We start from the raw sequence: 22517 nt of genomic DNA on the forward strand, positions 1-22517 counted from the left end.
GCCGTTGTTGGGCCTAACTAATGATGATCTGCATAGCTTGTTTGGCATTTTGCAAGGAGATCCTTCACTGACATCACCCAGAGCACTTACAGAGAAAGCGAAACAAGATCTCCACCGTGTAGCTAACACCATCTCAGAAAGACAAGTGATGTGTGCCCGGCCATCCGTATCAACTGGTATTATTTAACCCTCCAGGGCAGCCCTATGCTCTGCTGTTTCAGTGGGATGAAACACTTAGTGACCCTCCTCTTATTATTGAATGGATTTTTTATTTTGACACACCAAATGCACAAGGCGGTCACTACTCGTCCAGAAATGTTTGCCCAACTGACCATGAAAGGTAGGCAGCGCCTACTATTACTTGGTGGTCAGGAACCTGTGTGTCTCCTTGTTCCAGTTACTATGCACATGTTACAGTGGCTAATACAAATGTCTTTAGAATTCCAGACAGTGATCTGTGACTCCCCTGGACAGCTTTTAGTACACAGCCCATCACATAAATTATTACAGCAAAATTTTTTATCGTATGCCATGCCAAAGTGCAGCCATGTGCCGTTGCAAGCCTTGACTGTGTTTACTGATGGATCTGGAAAAACGGGAAAGTCAGTCATGGTATGGCAAGACCCAATCAGACATTACTTGATCCCCGGGATCGCCACAGATCGTTGAGCTAGCTGCAGTAGTCTGTGTATTTCAACGCTGGGACACCCCAATGAACATTGTTACTGATTCTGCTTGTGTTGCCAATCTTGTACAGTGTATGGAGAATTCATGTCCGAAGGACGTTAATAATCCACTGTTATATTCATTAATGCACACCCTTTTACGATTATTAAATAATCACAAGACTTCTTATTTTATTGTACATATCCGAGCGCACACGGCACTACCTGGACCTTTGGTTGAAGGCAATCGATGAGCAGATGCGTTGACTCTGGTGGCTCAGGTGGTACCTGATGTCTTTGAGCAAGCTCGGCTTTCACATGCATTTTTCCACCAAAACGCCAGGGCAATACAAAACCAGTTTTCTTTATCAAGGCGTCAGGCTAAAGACATCATTGCCTCTTGCCCTGAGTGCCAGCAGGACTCCCTCTCTTCAACAGCCAGTGGTGTCAACCCTCGGGGACTCACCTCCTCAGAATTATGGCCATCTGACGTCACTCACTTCGCTGCATTTGGAACATTAAAATACGTACCTGTGTCTGTTGGTACCTTTTCTGCAGCAGTGTCTGCGTCCTGCCATACAGGTGAAAAAGCACGCGATGCCCAAAAACACATTTTAGCTGCATTTGCTTCCTTGGGCGTGCCACGACAGATTAAGACAGACAATGGACCTGCTTATGTTTCTGTTTCTCTTTTTTCTTTCTTTCAACAGTGGGCAGTCAAGCATCTGCCCGGCATTCCCCATCATCGACCGGACAGGCCGTTGTGGAGCGTACGCATGGCACGCTAAAGCATCTATTGCAACGACAAAAAGGGGGAGATGGAGGGGATCAATCTGCACCTCACAGAAGGCTAAATAAGGCATTGTATGTCATGAACTTTTTAAACATTTCCCCTGCCTCACAGGTGCCACCAATATTGCGTCACTTCTCATCGCAGATACCAGATCAACAAGAAGTCCAGGGCAAGGCTCAAGTGTGAGCAAAAAACCTGGAGAGTGGTAACTGGGCAGGACCAGATCCTTTAATAACCTGGGGAAGAGGTTATGTTGTGTCTCCACAGGTCACGGTCCCTGGTGGTTACCGGCAGGGTGTGTGCGACCACACCTGAGGCGTGAGAGGCAGCTGTTGGTGGACACTCAGGAGCCGGCTGTGGGTGCTGTGGGTGCCCTGTGCCGATGGTTTGCGGTCTCTTCGACTGATCATTTGCTGAGAGTTTGGAACGTGTTGGAGGAAGAGAGAGCATACAACTTTTGAAGGAACACGCTTCCAAGTTACAGGTTCAAGATAGTTGGCTTGATGAGTTTTTAGGGGGATGGGGAATAAGTGGCTGGCTTAAGTCTATCTTAAAATCAACTTTGATAGTTGTAGGAATATTCTCATGTATTATTGTATGTATACCACGTATTTTACAACGTGTGCAAGGCTTGATTGATAGAGCAATGCAGACTGTGTTGTTAGTGGAAAAGAAAGGGGGAGATGTCTGGCCTGTCTTTGGAACATAACAGCACTAGTGACCTTGTTGAATTAGCTGGCGGTAAGCCTTGGGAGCGGTAAACAGTGAAGAAGAATTCGGAATAAAGATTGGTGAAGAAACTGTGCTACCGCAAGTGCAAAACAGGAACCGTATTGCTGAGCCCGCAGTGGATCCCAGCGAGATGGGTGCGACCTGCCTGGTCACCATTGCAGCACCATCCTCACAGCCGGACTGACTATCCCCTGGGTTCCAAACCAGCCAAAGCAGAATGGATGGGTAATGCTTGCCACTGCAATAGGGCAAAATACACTATGACTGTCCTTAATCACACTGCAGTTGCCAACGCTTTTAAGAGAAAATGCTGACAGTAATTGCAATTCATTAATGAAATATATAGGCTTACTAGTCACTAGTGAAAGATGTAGCTTAGACAAAATGTAGTTATTAATAAGGATGAAATGCTGCAAGAATGTGTGTATTCAACTTTCTTTTAGCAATATTAAGAATTAAGAACTCAAGTGTTTGACCTTATTAGAAACTCCCTTGGTTTTCCCCCCTTGAGTGGTGGCCAGACTCTGGGTGGAACCCAACAGGAGGATGAGATCAGATGTTTCTGCTCAAAGAAAAGTGCCAGTTATTTTGGCCTGCTGATTTAGATAGATGAGGCTGGACCTGCCTGCAGCGACTCTGGATGCCTCACCTACGGATGGACGCATCACGTAGGATTTCCAATTTGCAAGGAAGGGCACTCTAAATCCTCGCTGCATCCAGGGTTCCCCAGCAATTGTGGATCTGAATATTAGCACCCCATTAAGTAAGTGTGCTATTCTCTATCTTCCTTACTGTTTATTTTGTAGTATTTAGTCATATCCTTTAATTATTGGCAGTGAAAACAGCCTACTCTTTTCAACTAGTAACTGTAACTGCTGTATTGTTTTAGCCTTTTGTGGAATTATTTTATGTATACTGTGTTTTTTGAAGTTTGTCCAGATTGCTAAAGCTTTGAAACAAGTCTTGCAGGTGCAGCTGCAGAACAAAGAAGGGGGAGATGTGGGAGAGAGGCAAGTCAACATCAGCCTGTCAGCCCTGCACAGCCCCGGAGAAGCAGCAAGGCTTTGATGAGAAACAGGCCTTGGGAGAAAGATCAGAAACTGCCGAGTTGTGCCGAGGTGGCGGGGAAAAACAACGGAACTGTGGGAAAGTACTGAGCTGTGAGAAGTTACTGCTGCGTGAACAAGAAGGTGATTGGCCTGCACAGCCCATGTTAGAGTGGTCTCATGCTGGTAGGAGAAAAGGTTGATAGCTGTCTGATTGCTGATTTGCTAATTATGAAGTAAGAGCTTTAACCAGAGCATAAGTATGTACTATTGTAGTAATAAAGGGTCTTTCCTTTCGCACTTCATGGAGAGTCCGTGCCTCAGTTGCCACAACTGGGGACTCGGGAGCATGAGTCTGCAAGGCTCACACGCTGGCTTTTTGGCACTGCCTTCTCCTCCATGGGGCTCAGGCCCGCAGGGAAACGTCCACAGAGAATCTGCCTGTTCAAAACTGGTGAGAAAACAGGCAACCACACTCCTGCCACAGGCTAGTCCGGACAGCTGGCAGCACTCTGCTGTCTAACTGTCTTTTCTCCTGGCTTCTCTTGTGCTGTTCTGTGCTACCCTCTGCTAAGGAAGGATGTGAGACTGGAGTGGTAGAAGCTGGCTGCAAACCTTACTGAATAGGAAAATCTGGGGTTCCTCAGCAGGGGGAAAAACACATTTTCAACTGTACGTGAGCAACCAAATGCATATATAGCAAACGAATTCAGACCACATGCAGCATGATACATATGGGTATCCTGGCATTGTTGAGGGACACTGCTGAGGTCTGTCAGAGCTTCCTGCTGTCCCCTCTGAGGCTGGGAAATCAAACCCACACTGGCTGTTCCTTCATCACCATTCTGCTGCTCTCCTGCCAGATACCCAGGTTTGCCTCAGGAGCAAGGCCCCCTCCACTGGACTCTTCCCTCCCACCCAGCTCTCTCTCATGTCCATCCCTTCTCCCTCAGTGATCCCAGCACTTGCAAGGTGCAGGACAGTGGGACAGGGCTGTAGCTCCTGGCCAGCAGTGATGGTGCAGGCGGGTGCCCTCGTGCTGCTGGTCCCGGGGGCTAGGCTGGAGCTCTGATTCCAGGTGCTGTGTGTGTGTGTGTGTGCCTGCATGGTTTTGGTCTCAGCCCCCTTCTCATGACTTTACCTACAGCTGCTTTTCTGTCCGTGGTGCAAGGCCACAGGGCTCCTCCGCCAGTGAGGGAAGGCAGGGAGCGAGCCCACGCCCCGAGGCACTGCAGCCGTGATGGCCCAGCTCTGCCCAGCCCTGCTGGGGACTGACCCCAGAAACACTTCACGTGCCCATGAGCTCCTGTCTCCCCGGGACAGGGATGGGAGGCCTGGCTCCTTCCAGCCCCTCACCCTTCACTCCTCTTCCTGCTTTCCATGATGTCAAGGGACCTATAGCTGCAAAACCCTCCAACTTCCTTCCCACCTGCCACTTCTCTAACAGCCTTCTCTGCTCCCTTCATACGTCCCCGGCATGGACTGCAGGGCAGAGCCAGCCTCGGGCGCTTTAGGACGGGGGCAGAAGAGCTAGTTGGATTTGCTGCTTGCGACACACAGTGCTACAAAAACACCACGGTTTAAATGCCTCAAATTCACAGTTCTGGCTTGCTGCATGGGGGTGATGCCACCGGGCACCTGATTGCTTCAGGCTGGATCCTTGCAGCATCCATTTGCACCTGCATGTGCACCCACCACGGTGCCTCTTACCTCGGGGGCTGTGCAGGTCCCTGCAAGGGCAGGCAGTGACCCCTGTGTGTGTGCACGGCCTGACTACGGATACACACATAGAGAGCTGCGTGCGCGTCACGCCGCGCTGCATGCATGTACAGGCAGCTCTGTGTGGGTATGTGCATGTATGTACATCGTGTGACCTTCGTGTATGAGAGTCGGTCCAGTGATACACACGCTCTGTGTGTGCCTGCACGCCTGTGACTGCTGCAGGGCTGTGGCAGTTTGCCTGAGTGTGCACAGCTGTGCCACAGTCCCCATGCCTGTGTGCGACTCCAGCCATGCTTGAGCCCATGTGTGTGGCAGATGTCCCGATGTCCCTGACTGTCTTGGGCTCCTTCTGCTCAGCCCACGACTCTCCCCACTCAGCGTCAGTCCAGCTTTTCCCACTCAGCCCCAGCTCCAACCTGAGTTAGCTGGCCTCAGTACCCCCCACCCCCTCTTCCTCTCCAACACTCACATCCCAGTGACTCATAGCAAGAAGAAAAGCCACCCCAGAGTCACCTACATCTCTCAGCACCTCTCCTCTGCTCTGACAGCGGTTCCTGCTCTTGCTGGGGCCCCTGTAAGTCCCTACCTGGTTATGACATTTCTCACTGTGACAAACATCCTCCATGGTTTCCCTGCTCTTCCCATGTGGGCTTGATGGGGTTTTCTCCTTCTGGCCCTGGAGAGAGGGCACATTTTGCAAAGGTTTGTCCTGACGCAGGCGCTTCAATGCACCTACTTCCCTGAGCAAGCACTGCTAGCCATGGCTGCAGCTCATGAGAATGAGCCGATTTGGAGAGAGCAGCAGTCTAGTCCAGGGCGCTGCTCTCTCCAAATTGGCTCATTCACACCAGCATGGGTCAAGTTGTAAGCCGAACCCAATATGCCTCATGAAAGCACCCCATGCCACATCATCCACCTCCCTTGGGGACCACAGGGGATGCCGGGAACTCAGCCACAGGGAGATGGGGGACAGTGCTGTGCCACCACTCACAGCTATCCCACGGCATCAGGGCTGCGAGTGTGGGTCTACACTGGCAGAAGGAAGGGAGTTCTCCCAGCTTTTGCCCATGCCAAGGGCGAAGCGATTCAGCTGGAGGTCCTTGAAGGTCCCTTTCTTGGAGATGCCTGTCCTGATCAGGCACTGGATTCAGCCCTGCCCAAATGACACTCCCAGCGTTGCCCACACCAAGCATCTGGCTGGGGCAGCAGGGAGACAGACCAGAGCTGCCAGGACAGCTCCTCTGGGCATGGGAATTGCACAGAGAGGGGGCAGGTAGCTTGTCCCCCAGTCCTCATCCCAGACACCAAAAGCATGACAGCCATGGGCATGGAGCAGATCCTACTGCAAACTGTTCCCACATTACTGGATGTAGCTCCCAGAGCAGCGTGAGGTGTGCCCACACAGATGCAAATAGCCCTGGCAGGCAGGGGAGGAACGGACAGGTGGTGGCAGCGGAAAGGAGAAATCCTTGCGTATGCTGCTGCGCACCGGCTGCTGCAGCAGGGTCTGACCAGGGCTGAGAGAGCAAGTGGAGCCGTACACAGCCGTCCTGAGCAAAGACAGGGCAGCACCCTGCTGTGCACTCAGGGGAAGGGGGGCACCAACAGCCGAGGTGGCAGAGCTCAGGGTCAAGCCCAGCAACCTCCCAAGCCCATGGCAAGCACTGCAGCCCCTCTTCCCACAAATACGACTGTCTGCAGCTGCCCAGGCAGCTCCTTGTGCCCCATGGGGGGACCTGAACTCATGTTGCAGTGCGAGCCCCAAAGGGCAGTAGATGAAACGGGTCCAGAGGAGTCAGTCCTCTGGCCGTGTGCGTCCGCATGTCAGCAGTGTGAAATGCCTGTCGGCAGCACAGGCAGCGCTGAGTTCTCGGCACCAAAATCCCTGCTGGGGAGCTTGGTGGCTCCGGGCAGCTCATGGGGTCTCACTTGGGGAAAGGAGGTGTCTACATCCTACACTCCTGCTTCCCACCCTGCAGCTGCCTTGTGAGAGGCTTTAGGTCCAGCTGTGTTCACACTCCACAAAGGTAGGCCAAGTCACCGTTCACACGGGCTGGAGAGAAACCCCTCCCTGTACCTTTCTGCTCTTACCCCTTGGCAGAGACTCGCACAGGAAGCCCATGGGCAGGTGCGGCGCTACCTGGGCTTGTGTCAGAGCCAGCTGCCCTGCTGCAGCAATGCTCCTTCCCAGCCCGGTGCCAAACTGCTGCTCATCTGCCTCCCCTTGGCAGGAGCTCCCCAGCCCATGGGCTGCATGCCCAGTATCAGCACCCTCAGGCTTGACCCTGAAGCCTAACCCAGACCTGGGGATGGGCTGAGTCACCTGCCATCCTCTGTTCCACCACAAGACACTGTCACATACTGACTTAGTGGCTCTGGGAAACAGGAATGAAATCCAGATCCGCTGGATTCTTTACCAGCGGGTGCATGAGGTTTAATTTGAAAAACCTTGGCTGTGCTCCCCCATGCCCCGTTAGTATCCCTGCTCTGGGTGAGCTCAAGGTGCTGCTTTGCTCAGGGCCAGCATAGATGAGTAAGGGAGGAGGGTTTTTTCCAGCTGTGGAGAACTTAAAGCCTGAAGAACAGAGGTCGGAGTCTGTCAAACCCCTGATTTCTCCAGCTTGTCCCAGCATCTTGTGCTGCATCAGCCTCACCTCCAGCCCTTACTGAGCAATTAGGAAAGATAAACCTAAGCAGACCTGCCAGCCAGCAGTCATAGAAGTAACTGAAACTGAGCAAGGCCAGATTTGAAAGTGCATTTCCACAGCATCAGCTGGCGGGTGTCTGCCACTTTCAAACAAATCCATACGGATAACCACACTGCCACACTCACGTCCCCCGTGTTCCTGTCCAGCATGTTCCTCCTACAGCGGCCTGGCACCTGAAAGTGAGCTCCTGGTTCCTGCCACCCTGGGTGGGAGCCACAGTGCATAAAGGCAAGAGGCGAGGCCCGGCTCGCAGGGAGGGATGTATTCTATTAGAGCGGCTCGTACCGCTGGGATGGCCCCAGCCCGGCCGTGCTGCCCAGCCCAGGGTAGAGGTTGGCAGAGGGCAGGGCACTGCTGGGACTGGCCACACGGAGAAGGTCTTTAGTCCTGAGGACAGACGATTCCTGCCCCTGCTTGGCCTCAGCGCAGGAAGCACCCGCTGACCCGCAGCTCGCAGCCCGTCTCGCGGCACCGGGAGATGCTGACGGCTCGTGCTCTGCGCAGCTGTTGGGAGCTGCTGTTCCGTGAGCTTCGTTATGCTGCAGCACCGTCCCCTGCTTGGGACTGTTCTACTCATTCCCAAGAGTCGCGGAGGGCCGAGCTACATCACGGATCAAACTCCAGCTCCCCCCGGCAGCTCTGCGGTACCTTTGGTGAGCTGAGAGCAGAGGGCAGAGGGCTCCTTCTCACAGTCCTGCCCGGGTGGTTTTATTGGAGGAGTGGAACTCCGGGCATCAACGCGAAGCACCGGGCTTCCAGCCCTCGCTCACTTCCAGCCCTCGACGCCCGCCCCGTCTTGGGGACTTTCCCCAGCGCGTCCATGGGACACGCGTCGGGAAGTGCCCGGCCCCCGGCAACCCCGCGGTGCCCCGAGCCCGGCGGGGCCGAGCAGAAAGCCGAGTGCCGGCCGGCCCAGCCTGGCGCGGGGACCCCGGGGAGCGGGCAGAGAGCGGGGGGCAGGCTGGCTGCAGAGGAGCCCCCGGGGCTCCCCGGCCGCGGCACCGCCGCTGAGTGCGGCTCCGGCCCGGCACGGCGTGAGCGCGGCCTCTCGCGGGCGGAGCGCGGCCCTGCCCGGCCCGTGGCCTCTGGCAGCCGCTTGCCCCTCCGGTGCCGGTATGTGCAGCGCCGGCGGTTCCCGAGGTCAGCTCTGGGCGCTCGGGCTAGTCCGGACCGCCGGGCGCTCTCCGGTGCGAGCGTTCACCCGTCACCGCTCGGGCTCCCCCGGGACTCCCGCCCCGCCCCGTCCTTTGGCCGCCCGCCGCCGTTTGAGTCAACGCTGCGGGCCCGGACGCGGCTGCCGCCGGCTGCCCCGCAGCGCCCTCGCTGCGCCGCCCTGCGCCTGCCGGGCCGGGGCCGTGGCGGGCCCGGGGCGAGGCCGGGGGCGCGGGGCCGGGAACGCGGGGCCGTGAGCGCGGGGCCGGGAGGGCGGAGCCGCCCAGCCCCGGCGGGGCCCGGGGGCGGGGCCCTCCCCGCGCAGCCACGCCCCCGCCCCGCGCAGCCACGCCCCCGCCCCGGCGGGCCGCGCGCCCATCGGCCGCCTCGCCCGCAGCAGCCGCGTCCCCGCCCCGCCGCCCGCGTGACCCCGGCGCGGGCGCCCATTGGCCGGCGGCAGCGAGGCGGCGCGCGGCGGCGCGGCGGGCGCGTCAGTTCCGGCGGGCGCGCGCGATGCTGGCGGCGGCGGGCGGCTCCGGGCCCGGCGGGGCGGGCGGCTCCGGGCCGGGCCTCGGCGGGGACGGGGACTTCCTGTCGCGGTACCGGCTGGTGTCGGCCAAGCTGCGGCGGCGGTTCCTGCGGAAGCCGAACGTGGCGGAGGCGGCGGAGCAGTTCGCGGCGCTGGCGCGGGAGCTGCGCGCCCAGGAGAGCCTGCCCTACGCGGCCTGGTGCCAGCTGGCCGTGGCGCGCTGCGCCCAGAGCCTGTTCCACGGGCCCGCCGAGGCGGCCGCCCTGGCCGAGGCGGCGCGGCTCTTCCTGCGCCAGGAGCGGGACCTGCGGCAGCGCCTGGGGCTGCGCGGCGGCTTCGGCGAGCACGTGGCGGCGGCGCAGAGCTGCGGCGCCTTCGCCGCCCGCCTGCACCTGGAGCGGGGGCAGCCGGCGCTGGCGGCCGGGCTGTGCCTGGAGCTGGCGGCGGCGCTGCGCGACACGGGCCGGCCCGCCCGCGCCGCCGCGGCCCTGCAGCGGGCGGCCGAGCTGCTGGCGGCGGCGCGGCTGCCCCTGGAGGCGCTGCGCTGCCTGGCCGAGCGCGCCTCCTGCCTGCTGCTGGGCCGCGACTACGCCGGCGCGCTGGCGGCGCTGACGCGGGCGCAGGCGCTGGCCGGGGCCGGGCTGGGCGGCGGCGGCGGCGGCGGGGCCGCGCCCGGCGGCGCCTTCCTGGACGTGCTGGCGCGCTGCGAGGTGTCGCGGGTGCTGCTGCTGCTGCTGCTGCAGCCGCCGCCCGCCAAGCTGCTGCCCGAGCACGCCCGGACGCTGGAGCAGTACTGCTGGGAGGCGGCGGAGGGCGGCGCGGGGCCGGGGCCCGGGGGCGGCGGCGGGGCGGGCGGCGGGCTGCCGCCGGCGGCGAGCTACCTGCCGGCCGAGCTCTTCCTGCTGCTGCAGTCGGCCGTGCTGGCGTGCCAGGAGAAGGACGCGGAGGCGCTGAAGGCGCTGCAGGCCGAGCTCTGGCCGCTGCTGAGCGCCGAGCAGAACCACCTGCTGCACCTGGTGCTGCAGGAGATGCTCAGCCCCGCCGGGCAGGGCCTCTGAGCGCCGCCGCCGGCGGCACGGACGGGCCCGGCCGAGCTGCCGCGGGGCGCCCGGGCCCGGAGCCCCCCGCCAGCCTCCGGCCGCGCGGCCTCCGTGCCCTTCTTCATCTCCCGGGCGAGCTCTGTAGCGGAAGCGAGTAATAATCGGCGGGCAAACGTGTGTGTTCATCTGCTCCTTTCTCTTGTGCCGTAGCGAGCTGCGAGCTGTGCGCGGTGGAAGCCGTCGCGCTCGAGAAAGCGCAGCCCCGCGGCAGAAGGGCCGGCGGGGGGCAGAGCCGGGCTGCTCCTCCGAGACCTGCCTGCGCTCGGCGGGGAGGAGCTCGCCCGGGGCGCCTGTGTCTGTGCACCTGGGAACGGCAGGCTGCTGGAGCTGCTCTCTCTAAAAACCCCACCGCGTTACAAGGAGCTGGATTTTCGTTTTCCCCTCCTGAAAACGAGAGACGCCGCGTCCAGCGCGAGGCCGCGCGTTTGGCTCTCGTGGCGGACAGAAAGGCCGCAGCCGTGCAGGTGGTTGTCAGGGGACCAGCAGCGGTGGCCTGGCTGCGCTTTCTGTAGAACAGCCGGCGGAGTCGGTCCCTGCGCGCCCTGTAGCCTCCCTCTGTGTCGTTTGTTGATTCCGCGGCCCTCCCCCGGGTCGTCTCTGCTGTCACCTTCTGTTGGGCTTCACCCTGTGGCTTCTAATGTTGTCCCTAATCCTTCACCCTGTGGCTTCTAATGTTGTCCCTAATCCCCCGGCAGTGTGGGTGGGGGGGTGTCTGTGTGGGAAATGTTCCTCGCCCGCTGTCCTGTGTCACACGGGTACAGCCATCACCCCTGGAGCCCCGGGGATTTGGGTATGTGGGAGATGAAATGCCCAGGTGAGGGGAAGATGTGGCTCACTGTGCATTGTTCTTTTCTAATATTTCTTTGGGATGTAATCCCTCCGGGGCCGATGCTACCCTGTTATCGAGAGGGTTGTTCTGTCCAGAGGAGAGAATTAAAAAGAATGCGGAATGAACCCTCCAGCCAGGAGGAACTTGGCGTGCCTGGCCTCAGGGTGTTCCTGATGGGGCTTAGAATAATCAGAGAGGTAGAGAGAATGTTGAATGGGGGCTTAGAAACCTGATAAATGCAGTCAGAGCTTGGGAGGAGGAGATGAGGGTAAGTTGATGCAGGGTGGGGGGGCTTTGGAGAGTGGCGGGGTGAGCCAGGCGCTGGCTGCCATTGCAGCGGGGTGGGTGGGGTGGGTGCGCCAGCCCCGCAGCAGCCAGCGATGGGCTTGTGAGTTCCCCCGGCCCGTCGGAGGGACGCAGTCTCTGCTCACACCTGTAAGAGATGGGGCCTGGGGCGTAACCCAGCCCACGTACCTGCAGTGGTCTTTGAGGAAGAACGGGCTTGCTGGGAAAGTTGTGGGGCTGGGAAAGATGAAACTGGAATTTGGGCTCCTGGCGGGAAAACCCATTTTCCTGGGAAAATATTGAATGGCTTTGGCTGGGTGGTTTCATGATGGAACACGCGGAGGGGGGATGACAGCAGTTGTTAACCAGATTGAGAGAACGTGGGCAGCCCCCAGAATACATATGGCAGTAAAAAGGATTGTGAGTTCTTGTCCCACACATTGGAAGTTTTCCGACGCCAAACCCAAGGGGAGGCTGGAGGACGAGCACGGGCACCCTTCCCGTTCCACAGGCTGCCAGTGGATGATGCTGCCCTGCCTCCTGCGAGCGGAGTTAAGCACCTGCCGGAATCACGGACCAAGGCTCAGGATGGGGAGAAGCTTTTCCCGCCAGGAAAGCTGCTACTGCGGGAGTGGCCAGGGCACTTTTGTGGGAAATCATTCCCAAATGGGGAGTTCCTGAAGCCATCGAATCTGATAGGGGTTCTCATTTTTCAGCGGGAATAACAAACAGTATCTCCAAACCTCTAGGAATATGGTGGCAACGAGATGTTGCACATGATCCACAGTTGTCAGGACAGGTGGAGAAATGAATAGAACTCTCGAAACCACAATTGCTCAAACTCGTAGTCAGGCAGGTTTGAGATGGCCTGAGTTTTTAAGAATAGTGCTATGGGATATTAGAAATCCCCCTCGCCAACCTCTGGGGTTGTCACCAGCAGGAATAGTGCTTGGCAGGTACTTGGCTGTGCCTGGGCCCTTTGTTCCCACTAGGACCAGCCTCTTAGATGGAGACGCACAAGTGGCCAGGTTTGTAGTGGGGGTACAAAAACATCTACGAGAAAATGGGGCGCAGGCCCAGTGGTTTCAACATCCCAGGATTTAGTGGGGCTCTTAGACACCAGGTTTTTTCTGTTTCCTTCTATTTTTTGTTCAGGGGAAAGGCCCCTCCACACTTTATGCTGCCAGATGCTACAGTGGTTTACATGCCCTGAAACAGAACAATTAAATACCCGTCTGTCTCTCTGCAGCAAGAAACATTGTCTGTGTGAAAGCTGACCACATGGAGAACATACCCCCAAAACACAAACAAGTAGCCCAGGTAAATAACTAAGTCATGTCTGTGCCGAGAGCGTGGAACAGAGGGACAGCCAGAACTCTTGTTTGGGACAAGGGTGTAATTTTAGTCACGCTCTGCTTTCAAGCTCACTTTCACGTTCTGAAAAGTTTCAGGCCTGACTCTGGCTGATGGATAAGTATTTTTCTAAAACTTGCATGTTAATGTTGCAGCCCCTAAAGTGCCCCAAAGAATGAAGTTGATCAAGTGACAACGAATTCCTGGCAATCTGTTAAAAGCCGTAAGAATCACAGATTGGAATTATTAAAATGTCTTGTGTTCCAAGAACTTGGGAAGAGCTTTCACTCGGTGCGCTGAGCTCAGACAGAAAAACCAGATGGCACTGGTGGAAGGGCCGCCCGTTTGGGGTGCACAGAGTTGTGCTAAGACCAGGGCAGTTGTCTTTGCTGTCCTACAGGTGCCGTTTCCCCCCACTCAGTGCTGTGAGGGGTTCATCCGTCGCTCCCCCCTGGGCCCCTGCACCCGCCTGCGGCTGGACGCTGCAGTTCTGCATGCACACAGGGCTGTGCTGTGCCACGCTGTGACCCTGGGCTGTGCCGGGGCTCCACACTGTGAGCACGAGGCTGGTGTGTGCTGGGCACGGCCGCTGCCTCGGGGTGGGGAGAGGGGAGGGTCGGGCATCACCACCACCCTGTGGCCACTTGGGCTGGAGCCTGCTGGGGTGCTGTGCCAGGAGGCAAGTCACGGGCCCCAGGAGTGCCCTGAGACTCGCCACTGAGCAGAGGTACCTGTGGGGTGGGGGGAGCTGGCCCTGGCTCCCTAGCAAAGGGTTTGGCCACCTCACAGCATGGCAGGGAGCTCCCCGGCCCGGGGAGGTTTCTCAGCCCTAAACACCGCGTGCAGGGCAGCGGAAGCAGCTCACTGCATCCTGCCACGTGGGAGCCGAACGCCCGGGAAGCGACTGGCTGTGGCAGGAGGAGTGAGCTTTTCATCACGCCCGGTGAGAGCTGAGCTGTGACAGCCCTGGCAGGGCCCAGGGCAAGCAGGGCTGGCAGCGCTGACTGAGCCGTAGCGCGCTGGCTGCTGGAGGCCGCTCGCCTGCGTCAGAGGAGGGAGACTCCGCTCTCAGCTGCCTGTTCCCTCCGCGCTTCCCGTCAGGCCCAGGGCAGGGCCATCGCTGCGCTGCAAAGCACCATCCTGCAGGTCTGAGCAACACGGCAACGTGCCTGCTTTAAACCAAGTGGTTTACTTAGTGGAGCAGAGCTGGCCGTGAGCAGAGAGTTTTTCTCAGCCCGTCTCCAGCTGCGTGGCTGACGTGCTGCTTTCTGGGAGGCTGACCGTGGGTTTGCTGTGCTGCCTGCTGGGGCGCAGCCCCTCCGTCCCACCATGGCTCTGTCCTGCGCATTGAGGCTACCGCGCCGGCACCTTCGCCCTTCAGGCGCGCTCCTGAGCAGCCTGCCCAGGCGGGACTTTAGCCTGCCGACAGAGAAGAAGACAGCAGCAAAGTGGAAGGAGAAGAAAAAGGCCAGGGAGGGCTGCAGCCTGCCAGGTTCCTCCTGGGAGGAGAGGTATGGCTCTTCCAAAGTGACCAGGCACCTGAAGGGGTTAGAGCAGTGGGTTGGGGGTTTCACCTCCACCCAGCTCTCCCCAGTAGGAACAGAGAAGCCAGGGGTCAGCTGGCTTCCCTCGAGCTTCACCTGGGGATAGGAACAATGGAGAAGGCAAATGAAAAGGATCAGGAGCAGAGTGGTTGCCATACTGGCAAGCAAAAAGCAGTAGCCCTTTTGATTTGCAGTTCTGTGCCTGAAAGTAGTTGGCCCTGGGTGCTTTGGAAGCAGCTCCAGAAATCCCAGTGAGCAATAACAGCAGCTTATCCAGCTGTGGGGTGAAGTTCTCCATGGGCTCAGTGAGTCAGTAGTTGATGGATAGCTATGATAGTTTGGGTCATATCCACCTCACGCCTTACTGTCTTTTTTTCTTTTTAAATCAGCTTTTATGTGTTTTGTTCTTGCTCACCCTTCTCAGATACAAGTAGTGGCAAGTTCCAAGGTTTATCCCTAAACTGCCACTGCATGAGTGGCTGGGTTAGTGAGAGTGGGCAGCCTGTAATTCCCTGCCCGCTACACACAAACTGTGCATTTCACTGTGGTGGATTTAATCTAGTTCAGCGTTAGCAAAAAAGATGTAGTACTGGCTGGAAATGTGAGCAGGTAGATGATGCAGGATGGATGCATTGAGCCGTGAGAGAAGCATCTTGCTCTTTCAGGGGAAAACTCCAGGGAGATGGGACTTGGGCTGTCCTCAGAGCTGCAAGGGATGGGCAAAGCCTCTGATTCAGTGGGAGAAAGCAACCAGAGTCTATCTAAAGCTACAACATGGTCTTTTTTTTCCCCTTCTCTACCTGTACTTTGTTTTTTTGGTTTTTTCCCCCCTCTGACCCCAGTAACATCTTAATACTCATTCCCCTGGCTTTATGAGCTTGGGGTCAGATCTTACCCAGGGCTTGGCAGGGCCTCTCTGGGTCCCTGTGCAGGGGAAACGCTGTTCCTGGCCCTGTCCTCTAAAGGAGGATCAGAGAGATACCTGGGTTGCCCAATACACCCAGGCATTGCTGTTCAATCATCTGCCAGAGGCTCAGCCTGTCCTCTGGAGAGCTGGTTGTTGTGGTTCCTGGGTCTCTCTTCCAGCCACAAGTATTCTGCACCAGGAAGGTGCCATGAAAATGGGAGTTTGGATGTTCACAGCCAGCTCTGAAGCAGCCGGCGAGGACGTTACACTGTAAGTATCAGGAGGTGAGTAGCTCTGGGAGCTACCACGATGTTGTGCTTTCCAGGTTAGCTAACGTGGTGACTCCACTGTGGAGACTTCCCTATCAAGAGCAGCTGCAGGTAAGATGCAATTACGTGGGCTTTTCTCTGTTGTGTTGCCCCAGCTGTCCCTCCTATCCCCCTTGAGCAACAGCCCCTAGCATCTCAGTTGCTTAATGCTGTAAGCTCTTCAGATCCCATTTACTGCCGCTTTCATTCTTCAGTTTTGTGGAGGACAGAACTGGGAGGTTCCCTGTGGGTGGTGTGTGTGCTCACCAACAGCACAGAGGATGGGCTTGCACAGCGATCCTGTTCAGTGGGGGACAGCTGGTTCACTGGGGCTTCAGGTTGGACCGAGTGCTCCAGGCCAGCGCTTGGGGACCATGGACACAGGATTTCTCTCTATCCCTGTTGCTCCAAGCAGCTGTGGTGATGAGAAAGGCAGAGTTCCTCTGGGGCTGTATCCCACTTGCAGTATTCCCTCTTGTTGGCCTTCCCAGAGGTGGGTGATGACTGTCGTGTGGTCCTGTGAGAGTGTTTCTGGCTTAGGACTCTTCTTCAGGTGAAGTATGAAAACCAGAGGAAGATTTTGCAGACGCTGACATCTCGTCTTGAGGAGCTGGGCATAGATGTGCAGAAACCTGGTGGCCTCTGCTGTCCTCTCCGGCCTGTAGTCCCTTCGGTGAGTATCCTGTGGGAACGCTGTCCCCTCTGAGCCACTAACAGTCTCTCTTTTGACTCCCAAAGAGTCTCGTGGTGGGCATTACTTGCTGGCAGAGAATGTGCCTGTGGCAGTACTTGCTAGCTTCTACTTTGCAGCCTGTGACTGCCAGTGTGAAACAAGCCCTGTGATTAGGAACCATTTTCTGTGCCCTGATAAACCTGTCACCCTTCTGTCACAGGGAGCCGTTTCTTATTCCCAAGGGGAAGTACAGGGGGTCTCGCACACAAGCTCCATTTCTGCATTTTGCACATTCATGTACCCTCCTGTGTTGCCAACAGAACCACCAGGCTGGGTTTTGGCTTTCTTCCATTTTTCTTCTAATCCAAGGTTCTCCTTTTCCTTCTTTTCTCCCTTAGCCCGTCGTCAATGGCTACCGAAACAAATCTACTTTCTCTGTGAACCAAGGACCGGATGGAAACCCCAAAACTGTGGGGTTGTATGTGGGCACCGGCAGAGGTCAGTGCAGGACAAGGAGCTGGGTAGAAAACTGCTGGTGTGGGCTGGGGCAAGGCTCTGCTCTAACAGTCTCCACCTGAGTTAGAAGCCTGACTCCTGGGGGATGCCAACAGAAACACCAGCAAATCTGGGGCAGCAACTTTAAAACCTCAGTTCATTAACTTCTTGAGAAACACCAGCTTCTAATTTGCTAAATACAGCAGTAAGGACAACAGCTGTGGTAGCAGGATTTCCTTAGTCTTAATTATGCTGTTCCTGTGTTTCTGGCGTGGTCCAGGAGCCTGTGCTGCGTGGGGAGCGTGGGGGGGTGTGCACGTCCATAGGCAGTGGAGCAGTGCTGGAGCGTTTGGGACGCGTGAGGCACTTTGGTTCTGTGCAGCGAAGGTGTGAGCTGGGTGAGCTCCTCGCAGGCTGCTCAGTGCTGAACTCGTTTGCACCATCAATATGAGGTTTGGCTTGTCAGCACCCATAGCGAGACGTGCTGGGGTGGCTGCTGTGTGCTCCTCTCATTGAAAAAACTAATTCCATGGGTGCATTTTACCTCTGCCAGCAGAGGTTTAGCATTTCAACTGACATGGGAATGCTGTCTTCCAGGCAAGCTGAACGTTTTGCTGCTGCCAGCCCACACCATTATTCTCTAGTTAGAAAACCAGCTCGCTCTGCTCGGGCTCCCTTCAGTTCAGAACAGCACAGCGGCTCCTTGGGGAGTTGCTGGAGGACACGTCAAAAGCTCCCACAGCTCCAACCTCTCCATGGAAGTTGGTGACAGTAATCACTGGCAAAGGGAGTTCTGGCGGGTCTTGCAGACTGCGGGCATGCAGAACATCCCAGGATTTAGCGGGGCTCTTAGACACCGGGTTTTTTTCTGTTTCCTTCTATTTTTTTGTACAGTGGGAGAATTCAGGGGAAAGGCCCCTCCACACTTTATGCTGCCAGATGCTACAGTGGTTTACATGCCCTGAAACAGAACAATTAAATACCCGTCTGTCTCTCTGCAGCAAGAAACATTGTCTGTGTGAAAGCTGACCACATGGAGAACATACCCCCAAAACACAAACAAGTAGCCCAGGTAAATAACTAAGTCATGTCTGTGCCAAGAGCGTGGAACAGAGGGACAGCCAGAACTCTTATCTGGGACAAGGGTGTAATTTTAGTCACGCTCTGCTTTCAAGCTCACTTTCACGTTCTGAAAAGTTTCAGGCCTGACTCTGGCTGATGGATAAATATTTTTCTAAAACTTGCATGTTAATGTTGCAGCCCCTAAAGTGCCCCAAAGAATGAAGTTGATCAAGTGACAACGAATTCCTGGCAATCTGTTAAAAGCCGTAAGAATCACAGATTGGAATTATTAAAATGTCTTCCCAAGAACTTGGGAAGAGCTTTCACTCGGTGCGCTGAGCTCAGACAGAAAAACCAGATGGCACTGGTGGAAGGGCCGCCCGTTTGGGGTGCACAGAGTTGTGCTAAGACCGGGGCAGTTGTCTTTGCTGTCGTACACATGCTGTTTCCCCCCACTCAGTGCTATGAGGAGTTCATCCGTCGCTCCCCCCTGGACCCCTGCATCCTCTTCCACGAAGGCGGACACTGGCGGGAGCTCGTGGTGCGCACCACCAGCCATGGCCACACCATGGCTATCATCACCTTCCACCCCCAAGAGCTGGGCCAAGTGAGTACATGGAGGAAAGGGCCTCTGGCAAGAGGCTTATCGGGTATCTGGCTGACCTCAACTTGCTGAGTGTATTGCTGGGGAGAGGTGTCTAATCAGATTACCCAAACAGCCAGGTTTTCCTTTCCTGCTCCTGTCAGGAGGCACTGGCTACTCAGAAAGCATTGCTTAAGGAGTTCTTCACATGCGGACCTGGAGCAGTCTGTGCCTTGACTTCACTTTATTTCCAAGAGAGGTATGTCTTGACACAGGGAAGGAGTGCAAACAAAGCCACCTCCTTTTTCTCCCCCATCTCTGATCAAATTCTACCAGTTCAGGGAGTGCTTGAAGAGAATGACAGATGTTGGGATGTCTCTTGCAGATGTGGTTTTAAGACGGCCACATCTTTTGTTTTTCCAGACCTGAAATACTTGAATACACTACGGCTCTACCTCGTGGGAGATATGAGCCTGGGAAACTAAAGACTAAAACCTACAGTGACTTTCCCAAGACAGTAAATCACATTAGCAGCAAAACTGGGTAGCAGACCCTAGGACTGCTGCCCTCTGCAAAGTCATTTGATGAATTCTAGGCTGTGCAAGTTACAGATCCCTTATAAAGAATCCAAATGCTTTGATCCTGTTGAAAGACTCACATGAAATAAGAGTTGGTTGGGTGAGAACCATCATCCCCTGCATATGAGCACCCTGGGAATGGAAATGAAAACCAGCTGCCTTTCTGCTGCCTTCTAACAGCTGGTTTTTGTGTGCTCTGCTAGCACCATGACACGCTGCTCCCACGAGCAGTCCCCCTTCCAGCTCCTTCACGGGGAACCACACATCTTTGAAGAAGTGCTCGGCCTGAAGTTCCGCATCTCTCCAGATGCCTTTTTCCAAGTAAACACAGGTGGAGCAGAAGTTCTGTACCAGGCAGTCAGGGAGCTGAGTCAGGCTGGTGGGGACACCATCCTCCTCGACATCTGCTGTGGAACGGGTGAGCAGTGGCCATGCGAGCCTGGCTCCCAGGACTGGTGCTTTGCATGCCAAAAATGATCCCCACTATCTAAAGGCTTGTTTTTTCAGCATGGATGTATGGAGTATTTTTGTTTCCCTCATTTCCAGGCACAATTGGACTCTCTCTGGCTCACCAAGTGTCCAAGATTATTGGTATTGAGGCGGTGGAGAAGGCAACAGAGGATGCCAGCTGGAATGCAGCATTCAATGGTGAGTTTAAACTTGCCGTGGCAGAAAGTTTCAAACTAACTGCTGCAAAATTGGAAGCAGAAGTGAGCGGAGGGACCCTAACAAGTTCAACTCTGCACAGCAAAGGGTGGTACTTCACGTTATACCTCACATCGGGTGAGACTGACTCTGCTCAGTTCATGTGGTTGCTTTTTGCTTCACAGGAGTTTCAAACTGTGAGTTTCACACTGGAAAGGCAGAGGCCGTGCTACCACAGCTCCTGTCGTCGTGGGAGGATCCCCGACCCCTTGTTGCTGTGGTGAACCCATCGCGGGCTGGGCTCCGTGAGAGAATATGCTATTTAATTTCATCTTGAAAACAGAATTTTGAACAAGTTCTGTGAGACCTGTTACACTGGCTCCAAACCCTCTGCTCAGTCTCCAGTTTCTTACCTTGTTGCTGACAGCAGCTAAAATCCCATAGAGTCTGCTGTTTTCAGTGCCTTTATCATGCTTTCTCTTCAAAGCAGACAGCTCTAGTCTTTTTTCCATCTTTCATGGGCTCACAGAATTATGTAGGAGAGAAGGAGCCTCTGGAGGTCTGTGGTGCAATCTCCCAACTAAAGCAAGGCCAACTTCAGAGTTGTATAAGGTTGTACAGGGCTATAAAGCCCAGCTGAGGTTTGAATATGTCCAAGGGTGGATACCCTCTCCTGAAAATGTTTTCCCTCATCTATTGAATCAGAATTTCCCCTTGCTGCAGTGCATCTGTTGCCTCCCATCCTCCTCTCATGCTCCTCTGAGAAGATTTTGGCTCCATGTTCTCTGCAATTCCCCACGAGGCCCGTGAAGATAGCAAAGGGATCCCGGATCACCTTCTCTTCCCCAGGCTGAACAACCCCAGCCCTCACATTCTCCTCGTGCTTGCTGTGCCCCAGCCCTGTAACCATGGTCTCTGCTGGACTCTCTCCAGTGTGTACTGGGAAGTCCCAAACTGGTCCTGGTGCCCAGATGCAGTCTCACAAGTGCCTGTGGGAGGTTTTACATGTCTCTGCTTAATTAAGTAACCACATTTCTCTCCCTGGCCTCCTAAGAGCCTGCGTCTGAGACAGGACACGGCAAAATGCGTATATTCTTTTTTCCCTGTATTTTTGACAGTTCAGTGCAGTTCTGTGATGCTTGCTGTGGGGTCATTCCTTTCTGCAGAGCTCACGGTGGTGGAGGGTTGCTGGGAAAGCACAGTGTCTGTTTTTGCAGATTACAGGGTTGTGCGAGCCATCCGAAACTGCAAGTCCATCCGAAGGCTGCTCTACATCTCCTGCAAGCCAGAGGGTGAAGCCATGAGGAACTTTCTTGAGTGAGCACCCTCCTCTCTTCCTTTCCACTGACCGTAGTGACAGACCCTGTTTTGTCCAGACAAGGACACAAATGTCTGACCTTGGCTTACACAGCTTTTTGCTGCGATTGAATTTCTCTGGGCGAGTTCTGCAGGCGTGGTCCAGGACTAGTCAGTGCACGGTCAGAAGTGGTTTATGCTTCTGCGTTACTTTGGGTTTACCTGCATTCACTGGTTTAAGGTAGTGGGTATTTTGGGGGTTTTATGTCGCAGCAGGATGCTTTAGTAAGGAATAGAAAACAATGCAAACATGCTATAATGGCATTGTGCACCCTTCCCCAGCAGAACAGCACATCTGCATGTGGGATACGGACTACACTGTGCCCACGCCAGGAAGGCTGCCCCTGGCCAATGAAGTGAAGCCACAGGGATTAGTCCCTACTTAGAGTTAATCCTATAGCTAAGCCTCTATCTGGGGCAGGCCAGTTTGCAGGTGATAAACCTGTCTGCAGGTAACCAAAGAAGGTAGTGAAAAACTGAGGATTGTTTCCTAAGGGTATTAAGTGTCTTTCAGCTGGGATGGCTTGTGAGAAAGAGAGCTTTAAACCTGCCTCTGACTCCAGCTTGTCCATGAGGTTTTTCAGAGCTGGTTTGGCACTCAGGGTTCCAGACCTCAGCCAGTGTCAGCTGCAGGCTCTGAGGGATGTTAGCCAAACACAGGATACTTCCTCTGTGCTATTGTGCTACTGATAATGGTGGGAAGGCTTCTGCTACTGGTCTGAAGGATGCTCTCCTTGCTTTCCGCAGGCTGTGCTGCCCACCTGACCCAGGGAAGAAGCTGGCAGGAGAGCCATTTGTCCCCACGTTGGCTGTACCTTTTGACATGTTTCCTCATACTGTTCATTGTGAGCTGGTGCTTCTGTTCATCCGCTGACAAGGGGGCAGGTATGCCAGCTCTGAGGGCTTAGGAAGTAACCTTCTACTGTCCTGAAGACTGGAGTTGATGTAGTTAGGATTTTAACTTATTTTCTTGAAAGTTGTATAAAATTAAAGAATTCTGCTTTGCTTTTGCTTTGGGTTGCCTAACTACACTGTTCTGTAAGGAAACACTCAGATTTCTGGGGTGAAAACATTCTCTGTAGCATTTCATCACCCTTTCCTCTCTTGCAAACCTCTTCTTGGGCTTCTGGTTGGGCAGCCTGGAAAATATCCTCTCCCTGGTATTGTGGGTTTCACCATCAACATGTGAATATGAAGTACTGAAATCCACTGTATTTTCTAATACCGTGCCATTAGTGCTCTGCTTGCCTCAAGGATATTGCAGGTGTTTTTCAAGTTGATAGTGCACTTGCTATGAAGAAACTGTAGGAACTAGAACTCCTCATACTTTTGGGATGAGGGAAATATTTCTGGTATAAACTTCCAAAACCAATATTGAATTGCTGTCGGTCACGTAGATAAGTTGGAGACAACGAGAAAGATTTTTCTATAAAACAAAATGAAGATAGAACA

General features: G+C 55.2%; 2 protein-coding genes across 3 annotated transcripts; both read left to right on the top strand.

The window, feature by feature from the left end:
* Positions 1–9310: 9310 nt before the first annotated feature.
* Positions 9311–10564, top strand: LOC141927804 (40-kDa huntingtin-associated protein-like). The gene has a single exon (XM_074835077.1). The coding sequence runs from the start codon at positions 9332–9334 to the stop codon at positions 10403–10405; it is 1074 nt and encodes a 357-aa protein (XP_074691178.1). The 5' UTR covers positions 9311–9331; the 3' UTR covers positions 10406–10564.
* Positions 10565–10789: 225 nt separating this feature from the next.
* TRMT2B (tRNA methyltransferase 2B) lies at positions 10790–22077 on the top strand. Of its 2 annotated transcripts, none has more exons than XM_074835076.1 (14): positions 10790–11108; positions 11143–14060; positions 14160–14425; positions 15691–15745; positions 16227–16346; positions 16745–16844; positions 17843–17913; positions 18364–18510; positions 18651–18745; positions 19268–19482; positions 19611–19712; positions 19895–20014; positions 20927–21026; positions 21813–22077. In XM_074835076.1, the coding sequence occupies exons 3-14, from the start codon at positions 14244–14246 to the stop codon at positions 21937–21939; spliced, it is 1434 nt and encodes a 477-aa protein (XP_074691177.1). In that variant the 5' UTR covers positions 10790–11108; positions 11143–14060; positions 14160–14243; the 3' UTR covers positions 21940–22077. The 2 variants fall into 2 exon arrangements, with proteins under 2 accessions (XP_074691177.1, XP_074691176.1); XM_074835075.1 differs by having other exon boundaries at positions 11143–12881; positions 13070–14425.
* The last annotated feature ends 440 nt before the right edge of the window (positions 22078–22517 follow it).

This window comes from Strix aluco, chromosome 10, assembly GCF_031877795.1.
Source record: "Strix aluco isolate bStrAlu1 chromosome 10, bStrAlu1.hap1, whole genome shotgun sequence".
In the NCBI taxonomy this organism is placed as follows: Eukaryota; Metazoa; Chordata; class Aves; order Strigiformes; family Strigidae; genus Strix; species Strix aluco.